Source organism: Vidua macroura, chromosome 6, assembly GCF_024509145.1.
Source record: "Vidua macroura isolate BioBank_ID:100142 chromosome 6, ASM2450914v1, whole genome shotgun sequence".
NCBI classification, from domain to species: domain Eukaryota; kingdom Metazoa; phylum Chordata; class Aves; order Passeriformes; family Viduidae; genus Vidua; species Vidua macroura.
In genome coordinates, this window is record NC_071576.1 from 15,579,987 (window position 1) to 15,592,713 (window position 12,727).

Genomic DNA, 12,727 nt, shown 5'->3' on the forward strand with positions numbered 1-12,727 from the left:
ATGGGGCCCAGTTAGTGTGAGGAGATTAAAGCCTGTCCCAACCTCTAACTTGTACAGGAATCCATCCTGAAGCATAGAGGGAGCACAGGGAGTGCTGGGGGAGAGCTGGGCAGCCCCCCTTCCATGGCCTTTGGGCCGGGCTCAGAGCAGGGGGTGCTTCACAGCTTGGCTGCTCTCCGTCTGTCCCTGCCTTCTCCTTGGACCCTCTGCCTGAGGACTGTATTTGCACAAACCTGCTGGCAGTGTGTTTTAGTTTTCTTCCTGCAGCACTATTGTAAAATGAGTTCAGCTGAAGCCTGCTCTAACCTGAGGCCAGGTTCTGCAAGTGGTTGGGCTTCTTTACACATTTTCCAGTTTCAGTCTGAATTAGAAATCTTGCAGCTGAGATAATTGTATTTTTTTATATACATGATCTTTCTTCCATGTGTTTCACATGAATGATAGTAAAAAAAACGCAAAACAAACCAGGGTTTGAGAAGACAGTATTTTTTAATGAAAACCTTCTATCATTTTTATGCCTACTAGTTTGGAGAACTGCTTCAGACTTCTCTTAGATCCTCTTTTTTAAGTATTAGCAAAATGCTGGCTGTAGCTAAACATCTGGCTGCTAAATCAGTCTTTTTCAGAAGAATTTAAGTGTGGAGTGTAGAGGACTTATTTACAAGCCTTGAAGACTGGTTAGAATGGGTTCCTTTCCTCTCTTCTCAGTACAGGAGCTCCATTGAAGGGGGGAATATTTTGCACTACATATACTTCTCCTTCGTGTACAAATGTAAATTTTGTGAAATTGGGACCAATTGTAATTGTGTGGTGTTTCTCCTTCTCTGTAACGCAAATGTCTCTTCACACTGTTCTTGCTGTATGATCTGTTTAATTTTTGTGAGCTTTCATTACAGACATCTGGTCATGGTAATACATAACACTTGTAAAGCTGGTAAAGGATCAGACACCAGAACTTACACACTCAGAGATCTGGATTTGTCTTCTCTGTTTATATGCACATTTTTCTTAGGACAGGAACACCACAGAGAAATATCATTCATCATCAAACAGCAGTAAGAAGTGGCATGAGAAAGTTTTGCAACAGGCTAAATACCCAAAATTATACATTACTTTCTTTTGGAATGGTTTTTAAAAAAATATTTCAATGTGACTGCATAAAACAACACAATTTTAACAGGTTTTTGTTGGCTTACAGTTCGTATAACTTTTGTAAAATGCCCTTTCTCTAGTTACATGCTGGTGTTATGGTCTTTTGATTATAGGACTGCGTTAGAAGTATGAAGCGTATGCCAAAAAAATCAATGAATTCTTGGCCTGTGCAATTCAGGAGGGAACATTCAGTTGTTATTTAAGATATCCTGCCCCCACCTCAAATCATGGAATTCCTGCATCATAAGAGGTTTACAAAGAAAGCTCTATTTGTGGCTCATTCTAGCAGAACCTAGGGAAGTGGTGTATGTTTTTATCATTTGTATTATGTGTGTTATCCCATGTGGCTTAATGATGCTCCATGGAACATGCGTAAGTTGAACAGTTCTTGGCAGAATGCTTCTTAAAAAAAACAAAAGCCAAGGCAGCCTGATGTTAGATTTTGTTCCTTCAGAATCAATCCAACCATTGCAATCAAACTTACTGTCTTAGAGTTGGAAAAAAAGGACTCTCTTATCCCCACCCCATTCTCTGTTATCCCTGCAGTTCCCAATCTCCTGGTTGTGAAAGAGATGATCAGGCGGCTGCAGGAGCTGCGCCACACCGAGCAGGTGCAGAGAGCCTACGCTCTGAACTGTGGGGAAGGCGCCACCGTCAGTTACGAGATCCAGATCCGAGTGCTGCGGGAATTCGGGCTTTCTGATGCTGCTGCCGAGCTCCTGCAGGTATGAAGGATGGCTGTGTAAGAACATGAAGGGACTTGATTGTGTTCTCTGCAATAGGAGTACTTGCTGTGTATACACACAAGTGCTTTGAAATGCCTGCGTGACTGTCCAGGTGCAAATGCCAGTTGCATTTGATGTATGTGATTTTATAAAGCTGTAAGTGCGATGTATAAATAGTTTTCTCAAGAGTCATTGCCATTCAGGAGGCTCTTACTGACACAAATTTTGGGGACAAAATAAAACTGTTAGAGAGAGAGTGGATGAGAACAGCAGAACCATAACTTTAAACCTTCTTAAAACAGAGAGGAGAAAAAGTGGTAGCTTATGCTGTAGGTCTGCACAGTACATGTCAGGACTGGGAAACTGAAAATCCCTCTTCTGTTTACACACTGATGCTAAAGCACATGCATTTTTTTATCAACTTTGGAGTGAATCTGATGCTTCTTGTCTTATTTCAGAAAAACTCCAATCCATTTTTCATGGTAGCTGTAGTCACCTTGAGTGTTGGTGAGCTTGTACGTAGCACAGCCAGGCAGTTACAGTATTAGCATGTTTCTGAGAGTGTTAGTTGGGGAAATTTTTCTAGATAGCTTCCTACTTTGTCTTGTAACATGCTGGGTATTTTACCTTTGCAGAATCCTCACAAATTCTTTCCTGATGAGCGATTTGGGGATGAAAGCCCACTGCTGACAGTGAGACAGTCTGGACGATGTCGCGTCAACAGCACTCCCACTGCAGAAACCATGTTTACAGAACTGGACTCTTTCGTGGCCTTCCATCCACCACTGCCCCCTCCTCCACCTCCATACCACCCACCAGCAACTCCTATACACAACCAGTTCAAAGTGGGCTGGAAACAAAGGGTGCCAAGTCAACATCCCTCCCGTTCCTTTTCTTACCCGTGTAACCACTCGCTGTTCCACTCGCGGACCGCCCCCAAAGCTGCCCCTCCTGTTTACCTGCCCGGCGCCAAGGCAGCGCCTCCCGACTGCACCAACACCGCGGCTCTGGGGCGCCAGACGGTGGCAGCAGCAGCAGCAGTGATGGCAGCTGAGAAACAAGTAGTAAGTGTTGTGATTTCTCTTCTTTAGCCTATTTCTGGCCGCTCAAAGTACCTCATCGAAGGAACTGGAGAGAATGCTTATGATAAAGTAACTTGGCTTTGTTAAATAAAATCAGTGTCTTTGTTGGTTAGGAGGTTTTTCTACCAAACTGTCTGTCAGCATTCTCTAATCCAAAGTCACGCCCTAATCCCTGGGAGAATGAATATTCCAGGGCAGGAGCATTATTGGAGGGGCAAATGGCACTCGGGAATCTTCTGAAATCATAGAATCACAGAATATCCTGAGTTGGAAGGGAGCCACAGGGTCTCTTTCAGTGTCCAACCACCCTGTGGGTGAAGAACCGTTCAGTCCTGTCACTGGTCACAAGAGAGATCCGTGTCTCCTCTTCCCCTCACAGGAAGTTGTAACTGCAGAGGGGTCTCCCCTCAGTCTCCTTTAGGCTGAACAGACCAAGTGACCCCAGCTACCCCTTGTGTGACAAATGTAGTTTGCTCGACACTAAAACAAAGCATAAGGCAACTTCAGTAGTGGACTGCACACTGTAATTCACAGGTAGAAGTAGTGGGGATATTTTGGCTATTTAGAGGTAAGTAGTCTGAAGTAAACAGGTTGCCTTTATACATGTTGAAGACTATGAAAGCTTTACAGCTGAGAAGTATTTGAAAAGGAATTGGCAAGCAGAAATTGGTAATTGCTGATACAAAGGACTTTGTTACAGCATTTAAAAGCAGTCATTATAGTTGCTGGGCTACAATATGATGCAATAAAACCAATGGACTATACAATATCCAGTAAAGACATAGCTTTATGAAATACAGGAAGTGCTGAATGAAGAATTTAATAATTTATTTCTGCAGTGAAAAAACTCAGTGCATAGCTGAGGCACATTAGACATGTGTGCCATTGTTTGATCAAAAGTGGGATTCATAGTATGTCACTCTCATTTGATCAATACTGACTTCCCTAAGGAAACTATATAGTAATGTTTTTCATATTGGAGATATTTCTGCTAGAACATGTCCATAAGTAATGCAAAGGGGAGCACAGGCTTAATATAGGTGATATTTTTGTTCTGTATTCTTTCTGCAATTTGTGAGTTACTGTTAATCAATGATTACTAAAGTTACTTTCATGACAAATGATAAGTAAGTAAGAAAGTAAGAAATTATAAGTAGAAATTCTCACTCTTCTCTCTATAAGGCTGTAATATGAACAATTCTGCACTGAGGCAAGCATGGGGTAGGTGAGAAGAATGCCATTGCAGCAACTTCCATGTACTCTGTGGATCTAGTGAGCCCTGTAACTGATGCTCCCTCAAGTCCTGAGGCTGTCCTGCACACACGTTTGCAGTTTATTTACTTTAAAATGGGGAAGCAGAAGAGTTGTGTCTATAGTGATGACACATGTGTGTCGTGGCTTCCCTGCACTGGAACTGTGTGCTGTGACAAACCATTTGTTAGGCTCTGCACCAAGTACCTTGTTTGGATTGATAATTCTAAATGTCTTAAAGCTTAAAGCCTACCTTTATGAAGTTCAGCAGTACAGTGTCCTTTACTTCATGTTCAAGGCAAGATGCATTTAAGAGGAGCTGTAATTGTGACACAACAGCTTCATGAAGGAAAGAAGCAGGAAGGTGAAGGTTGGTGGATAGAGGTGTTCTTTAAACAGTGCAGGAAACTTGCAGGCTGAAGTTGGCAAGACTAAAGTCGATCAAGAAAATGCCTTTTTGAATTACAAAAACCATCCTAAATACAGTTTGTGTTTAGCTCTTGTCTTTGTTTCCATGGACCAATTTCTTTTCTTTTCCAGTGTACTCAGCCCCTGCTAAATGAACTGATGCCAGACATCGCAATGGGTGTGTCAGCAATGTCTTTGAAAGACAGAAGATTACCAGAGCTCACGGTGGACACGGAGCTAAGCCAGGCGGTTACAGAGGTAGGGCCCGGCCCACCCCAGCACATTTCATGCATTCAGAACAGACACATGCCTACTTCTCGGAAAAAACATGCAATAGAGCAAAAAATAGATTCTCGAGAAAACCCGCAGGAATATCCTGACTTCTATGACTTCTCTAATGCTGCATGCAGACCCTCTACTCCAGCACCCAACAGGCACAGTCCTTCACCTTCACAAGGCATTTATTTTGGCCCAGATTTGTACAGCCACAATAAGGCATCACCAAGTGGCTTAAAGTCAGCCTATCTACCTTCCCAGATATCTCCTAAAAAGCAAGAGGATTCTAGGAGGGAGTACCTGCTCTCACAAGATGGGCATCAACACAGGCAAAAGAATGAGCCAATACACCTCGATGTCTTAGAACAGCCTCCCCAGCGACTGGACTTGGCACTGGCTACCCAGGAAAATGCTGGGAATGGCCCTGTTCATGTCAGGGGAAGAACAAAAATGGAAACGGATTTAACCTATGGGCTGACCTCCAACAGACCTTCACTCTCTGCATACAACTCTGAGGTGCCAGAAGAGAGACCCAGTAGGAGACTGGCAGATGATGAGCCATTGGAACATGGAGCACAGAGAAATGCAGATTTGGAAAGGGAAGATGGAGTAAGCAGAGGAAGGAGGTCTCCAAACAAACCAGACTTCCTGTACAAAAAATCTGCCCTATGAAAGCAACCTCCACTACTTCTCTGTGCCTAAGAGTTGTAAACATCCCATTCCTTGCAACTTTTGGCCTGACTTCTGTCAGAGAAATTCTTTCATGCCAGCAGAAAAATTCAGCTTTGCTCATTTGTTTTGTACATACATTGCTTTATTAGAGACAGCATGTTATCAGTTTGGTTTTGATGCTGCTTCTGGGTTTATTTTGTCGCATTTTTTTTTTTTTGGAGCAGATTTAATTAAGCCTTTTAAAAAAACAGAAACTGGTACCTTTTTTCTACAACCTGGTAGCCTTTTGCACCTGTACATCTATTTTAGTGTATTAGTTTTGTACTAATATGTTAAACTTTAATGTCACATTTAAAGGACTGTATTTTCATACTTTTACATTTACCCTTTCACATGCTGATTCTCTATGTGCATTGGTTTGCACATTATGAAATGTATTTTCTTATGAGATAATAACAGTGCGTTTATTTTTTAATTATAGGAATTCCAAAGAACAGCACATCAAAAAACCTACATTTTGAGTTGGATTTTTTTGTTTGTTTGTTTAGATTGAAATCTTCCTGATTTTTACGACTATGGCAAGAATCCAATCTAATATTTTGTTTGAAAAGTTCTGGCAGCTGGTCTTATCTTTGTATGCATAGCAAACCTACTTCAAAAATTATATTTGAGGTTTTAAAAATCAAGAGGGATATTTAGGAATCCAAATTCCTGTGAAATTCACTGGAATATGACAGTAAGAGTCTGTTTACTTTTGTTTTGGCTATGACCATGGACGACTCCATGACCACCTGGAAGCAGGAAGCACTTACTAGACAGACTAGAATTGTTGATTTGCCCATTTAGAAATAAATCTAGAAATACTGTAAAAATTACAGTAATTGCTTGTTCTTCCAGCTGCTCATCCGTGGGTAGGCGAAGACCAGATGAGCGGATTCCTGCTAACTCGTGCAGTGTCAGGAAGACGAGGCACGGAACCTTCGCAGTTGCCTGAACACGTGGGAGGGTTTCCCTCCCCGGCGGTGCTGGGGTGACAGCCCATGGCCTTGCTTTCTCCTGCCTGTGCTTACAAAAGGGCTTCACTCTCAGTGACAGCGTTCCTTACCTGGCCTCACGTGGCGCTGGCCCCCCAGGTGCAGCTGTTCTGTGAGCAGAATCCAAGTGAAGAGTCACTGCTTCAGCATCACAACACGTGTGAAGCTCTGTCGCTCTTAAATTCCACCTCCATTGCCTGATTTGCTTTTAATAAGCACAGAAATGAGATTCCCCTGTTAACAGGATGTGAGGAGGGAAAGATGCTGCTCTGGGCTGGCTCCTGCCACTGGGGCAGGGTTCAGCAGAGCACAAGGGGAAGGGTTACAGTTATGAAGTACATCCTTAATACGGTGCAGTTCTAACAACAAATTCATTGCATTCAGGATAGGGATCTGATGCCACTGTAGAGTAGCGATTGCTGATAAGGTCCTGTTTGGTGGGGGTTTAAATGCAGTTTCTGTAACGAGTTTCCCTATAGCAGAAAACTATAGTCCCAGGTGTGACCTAAGGACTGCTTTAAGATTAGGTTGAATTGTTTCCTACAGCTCAAAGTGCTGAATACTGTTTAACAGAAATTTTACTGCAACTTTACTTTTGGTTTTAGTTGATGGCAAATTCTTACCTAATGTGTTTCATTAAAGTATGGAGGGCCTGGTGACAACACAGTGTTGCTGAAATATATTGAATACTGCATATACTGCATTTCCAAACTACCAGATAGCTTCTAGATGAATTAAGATATTGGTCTTTGAACCAGTAAACTCTGTGTCTCCTGCAGACACATCTATAGACCTGCTTCTGTGATGGTTCTGCAGGTGCTCCTTTTGAGATGCAGCCATGGAAAGCATGGTGTAGGGCTGGAGCAGAAACTTGCCTAAACTCTGCAGGTGATGTGTCTTGTGGGTGAGGAGAGATTTTTTTATTTTTCCTCTGTCAGCTTTTTTTTAATCTTGTTTTTTGCCCACAGTCAAGGCTCTGGGTGGTCCTGGCTTCATCGCCCATCTGTGGGATTTCCATGGGACTGGTGTAGGACACTGTTAAGTGCAAGAAGGTGTCAGTGGGGGGATGGTGCTGCTGCAGGTTAAGGGGCTGAGGCTCGTTGGGTTTCTCCTGAAGATTTGAGCACGGTCCTGTCTGACTGTGTAGCTCTTAACTGCACACGAAGGTCTCGTCCTCACCAGCATGAGACCAGCTCAGTAGAACCAGTAACTTTCAGCACACACAAGAACCCTGAAACTCCCTGGACTTGCATCATGTACGTGTTGGCAGCTAAGCTACTAAAAAATCACAGCTGCCCTCAGAAAACTTATTATTCTCAATATTTTTGCCTAAAACTGATAGATGTACTTCAGGAAAACTATTTTGATTATCTTAGTTTGATGTGGCACTGTGTACTTGGGCAGAGGTGGGACTGAGATCTATAGATAGAATTTTAAAGCTTGAAATATAGTCGGGGGTGTGGCTGATGAAGATGAGAAGTTTTGAAGTTATGGTTTGAGGGAAATCATGAAATGCTTTGGCTTTGGAATAAGCTGGTGAGAAATGCCTCTGGGGAGGACATGTCTGTGTTTTAGAATACAAAATTGTTTCTGAAGTCTCAGGAGCTGTGCAGTATTAAAAAAAAAGTATGAATAACATGTTTAAAAGTAGATGCAGAATGAAAGACAAGTCCCTCTGAGGCCACAAAGACAATCAGGCCATGTAGACAATCTGTGTTTTCACTTACATATTTTGATTTGGGAAGAAGATCGCAGCTAATGGCAGCTGGTTTGAAGTGGAAAAGAAGGATTTCTTGAATTACTGGAACTTTATTTTTGTAGTCCAGAGCAGGATTTCCTACTTGGGATGTGCAGAGGGGTGAGACCATTTTTCATGGCAGCATTATTCAGAAGCCAGTGTTCATCCTACATCTCACTTGCACACCACATGTACCTGTGCTACCTGCTACTCCTTGTTCTCTGTCTACTGAAACTTTGGTGCAGAAGCTCCTTGTTTACATGAAGCACTTTCTGATTAGGCTGGAAATTGACACCTTTTCCTTCTATAAATTAGATGGAAATGACAGATTATTGACTATTTTGCTTGAGGATAGAGATATAAAAGTTGTTTTTTTGAATGAGGGAGACTCATGCTCCTTGTTCTATTAAAGAGAGAGCTCAGACTTGCATTTAGTGAGCAACATGCAAAAAGGTCTTATTCCCCTTTCCCCAAACCCAATTCCTCTTTTCCTTAATATATGGATGAATAACTTAATTCCTAAAACACATTATTCCTTTGAAATGTTTTGTTGTTCCACAGAATTATTGTAGTTGTGTATTAGTAACTGCTGTGTTGATTGGCAGTTTCATGTTGTATTTTCCTGTTATTAAGGATTTTCACTTACAAAAATTAAGGCTGTGGCCACCTGTACTTGTAAGCCTTGCGTTTTGGTCCCAGAATGTCCCAAATGTACGTCTTTAGGGGTTTCTTTGGTTTGGGTTTGGGAAGGTGGGGGGGCAAGGGGGTTTGGGTGTTTTGTATGGGTTGTTTGGTTGTTTTGGTTGTTTTTCTGGGGTTTTTGTTTTTTGAAAGAACACTAATGCTGTTTGAGGCACTGTTCCTCTAATAATTCTATGCTTCTATGGTAGAGGTGGTGCTGAGCCCTGCTGGATGCAGGGAACAGCTTAGAGGGAAACTTGTAAAACCACATTTGGGGTTTCTGTAATTACCTGTACTGCCAGAAGGCAGCCCTGCCCTCGGCAGTGTTAAGAATTTGTTTCTTGTCCTTGTGTTATTACTGGTATAAAGTCAAGTGCCTTCAATGCTAAAGGCTCAGAAAACTTTCTTAAACTGACTTCATGTCCTATGCAAGTGTTTTTTCTACAACCTGCATAACCAGTACTTTGTAAAACTTGTTTACGCTTCAATTGTACATAGTGTTTTTTAAAAAAAATAGTATTTTTATTTAGGTACCTCCAAACTTGAATTCTAGTCTTGTGTGATGCATTGTAAAACAATACATTTCTCTTTTGAGTACCATTACAGTTGTAAAAAGGTTTTCACTGGTTCTATTTTTCTACTGTTGCTGAGAAGCATGTAACACTGACTTTATCCTACGTATAGTTGGCATTTCAAATAAATGGCTTGTATAGAACGTGGTTGTGTGGCTGCTTTCCCTGAGCTGCTGCTACCTGGCTGCATCCAGCACCCTGCCCTGCTCACTCCAGGCTGCAGTGACCAGGCCTGGGGGAAAGGAGCCCAGCAATAAAATTAAAAGGTTTTTGGGAAAAAAGGGGCACAATAATGCTGTGAACACCAAAGACATGGTATCAGCCAGTGTGAAAGAAAGATTTGAAATTAGTCCCTCTGATCAGGCAGTCAATAAAAGTGAAAAGCATTTCAGTGAAGTGGTTGTGTGAGTTCTGGCTGGAGCCTGAGTGTCTGAGGCCATGCCTTGTGACAGGCAATAGGGCTGCTCAGAGCTGGGCCTTGGGGCGCAGCCCTGGGTGCAAGGAAGCGTGTGTTCATTTTCTCCTTAGAGCAGATGTGTCCAGTACCCGGCATTCCCAGGCTGCAGTTTCCCTGCCGACTATTCCAGCTGACTGTTCATTACATCTGTGTCTCAGAAGCAAGCGCCTCATCGCTTCAGAACAATGACTGAAGTTCAGAAGTGTCATCTGGCCACTTGCCTGGTCCCACTCTGATGTACAAGGGCAAAATACTGTGGGTTACATCCTGACACAGAGCACAGGTGGGTTAGGAGAGGGAGAACTGTGTTAATTACTGACACCTTCCCTCCCACACCAGAAGATGAGTTCTAGGACCTTCCTAAATTAGACAATTTTAACATTTTTTCCTATAGGCTGTCACTTTGCAACAGTGCTTCTAAGCTTGCCAACCTCAGAGGAGAGGATTCCTGATGTCCCTTTGCTAAGGGGAGGCTTTCTGCATTAGAGACTGTTGGAGCTGGGTCCCTTCAGGCAGACCCTGCTTCAGTACAGGCTCATGCCAGCAATGGACAGCACTCATGGTCAGTTCTGGCCCTGTGCTCTGCAACTGGAGCCACAGGAATTCTACATTTGAACTCACTCCTTCCATCACTGCTGTATTTTCTCAAGCACAGCAAGGCTGGTGCTGGGCCATGAAGCATTTCTGTCATCACTGGGGCCTTTCACTGCTTTTTTATTTCCTGTGGAAGACACAATTGCCTTTGGATACCCTCTCCCCTACTCCTTCAGTGAATTACAGAAACTGCAAAACAGAGGAAAAATGACCCTGTCCTGCTCTAAACTGTACATGCCAGCACGCTGCCATCCCTTGTTTCACACCTGGGTCAGGTAGTAACAAAATGTAGAAATCTTGGGTTTGACTAGCCCCCACTATACACCTTGGTGGCTTGGCTAACAGGTCATCACTGGGCTCCCTGTGCCTGCCTGGACTGAGGATGGAAACAACACTACAGCAGCACTGTGAGAAAATAAGACAGTACACAGTGAACAGTTCTTTTAATCTTTTTATATTGTAGTTAGATGTGCAGTTACAGCTCCTGTAACAGTTGCTTCCAAAAAAAGAGCATGTACAATATCCAGAGTTAAATTTGAAAGCAAATAGGGAAGGGCCCTGGGGGTTGATGACACATTGAGCGTAAGTCAGCAGTGCCCTGGCAGCCAGGAGGGCCACCCATGTCCCGGGGTGCATCAGGCCCAGCATCAGCAGCCAGGCGAGGGAGGGGATTGTCCTGCTCTGCTCTGCACTGGGGCAGCCTCACCTCCAGTGCTGGGGGCAGTTCTGGGCACCACAACATAAAATAAGACACAAAGCTCCTAGAGAGTGAAGGAGGGCCAGGAGGACCTTGAAGGGCCTTGAGGGGAAGCCGTGTGAGGAGGGGCTGAGGTCACTTGGTCTGTTCAGCCTGGGGGAGACCGAGGGGAGACCCCACTGCAGTTAAAAGTTCCTGTGAGGGGAAAAGGAGGAGCAGACATTGATCTCCTCTATGTGGTGCCCAGTGACAGACAGGACTGAGGGAATGGCCTGAAGTTGTGTCAGGGGCAGTTTAGCTTGGATATCAGAGAAAGGGGGCACGGAACAGGCCCCCCAGGGCAGTGGTCACAGCACCAGCCTGACAGAGTTCAAGAAGAGTTTGGACAGCACTCTCAGGCACATGGTGTGACTCTTGGGGCTGTTCTGTGCAGGGCAGGGAGTTGGATGTGATGATCCTGACGAGTCCCTTCCAACTCAACATAGTCTATGTTCTATGAAACTGCTCAGCTGAGCATCTATGCTAAACTACTGTTTGTAAATAAAATGGTCAGAAACAGTTAATAGTGAGAATGATAAAAGTCTACCTTTGCTTTTCAAAAACCATTAACATGGAAGCAGAATAGTACCCCATGATATAGAAATCCTCAAAAACTAGAATTTTAATGTATGTTTTGGGGTCTAACTACATTAGGCTCCAAACTTACAAAATCTTAATTTTTATTTGCAGCTAAGTGTAGTCTTAAAAGTCAGTGAAACATCTGTCCCATGATTATCACAGTGGTTATAAAAAGAACATTCCATACTGTAGCAAAATACCATGATGCTGCAGTGTTTTCAGCAACAATTAGAAAGTAGAAGAATTTGCTGTAGGCTAGTTTTTAAAATCAAAGCATATAACAACACCCCCCCCCCCCGCTTAGTTTGTAATTTAGTGCCTCCTCCTAGCTCTTGTTTATGTTCTGATGAGTGAATTAAGATCATCTGAATTTTTTTTTACCACGGAAACCATCCTTGTGCAATACTAGAAAACAGTTTTTTTTAATGTATAAAACCAGATAGAACACTCTGTTGCATCAAGCCTAAGCTCTGCTTTCCCATTTGTGAGCAGCCTGGGGAGCGCTTCCCCAGCGGGAGCGGGCAGGCAGCACTGCTGGTTCAGCCGCAGCCCGGCCCAGCCCCTGAGGAGCCGCGACAGGGCAGGAACAGGCAGATCCTTGCCGCTGGGGCCTCACGGAATGGCTACAGCCCCAAGGGACGAGAGAGAGCCATTCAAGCAGGAAAGCCAGGAGCGCGTTCCCTGCCACCGGGGGCAGGGCAGGGCAGGGCAGGGCGGAGCCCGGGCGGGTTTAGCACGGCCACGGCTCCGAGCCACGGCAGTAACCAGGG

The 12,727-nt window shown here is 43.7% G+C and overlaps 1 protein-coding gene across 2 annotated transcripts in view; it reads left to right on the plus strand.

Annotated features, from left to right (window-relative positions):
- Positions 1-9,734, plus strand: part of BTBD7 (BTB domain containing 7) — a 44,592-nt gene extending 34,858 nt beyond the window's left edge. For both annotated transcript variants that reach the window (XM_053979218.1, XM_053979216.1), the window contains 3 exons: positions 1,699-1,877; positions 2,513-2,941; positions 4,751-9,734. In XM_053979218.1, coding sequence (XP_053835193.1) covers positions 1,699-1,877; positions 2,513-2,941; positions 4,751-5,566 — 1,424 coding nt within the window. In that variant the 3' untranslated portion in view covers positions 5,567-9,734. The remainder of the gene's footprint in view (positions 1-1,698; positions 1,878-2,512; positions 2,942-4,750) is intronic.
- Positions 9,735-12,727: the final 2,993 nt, after the last annotated feature.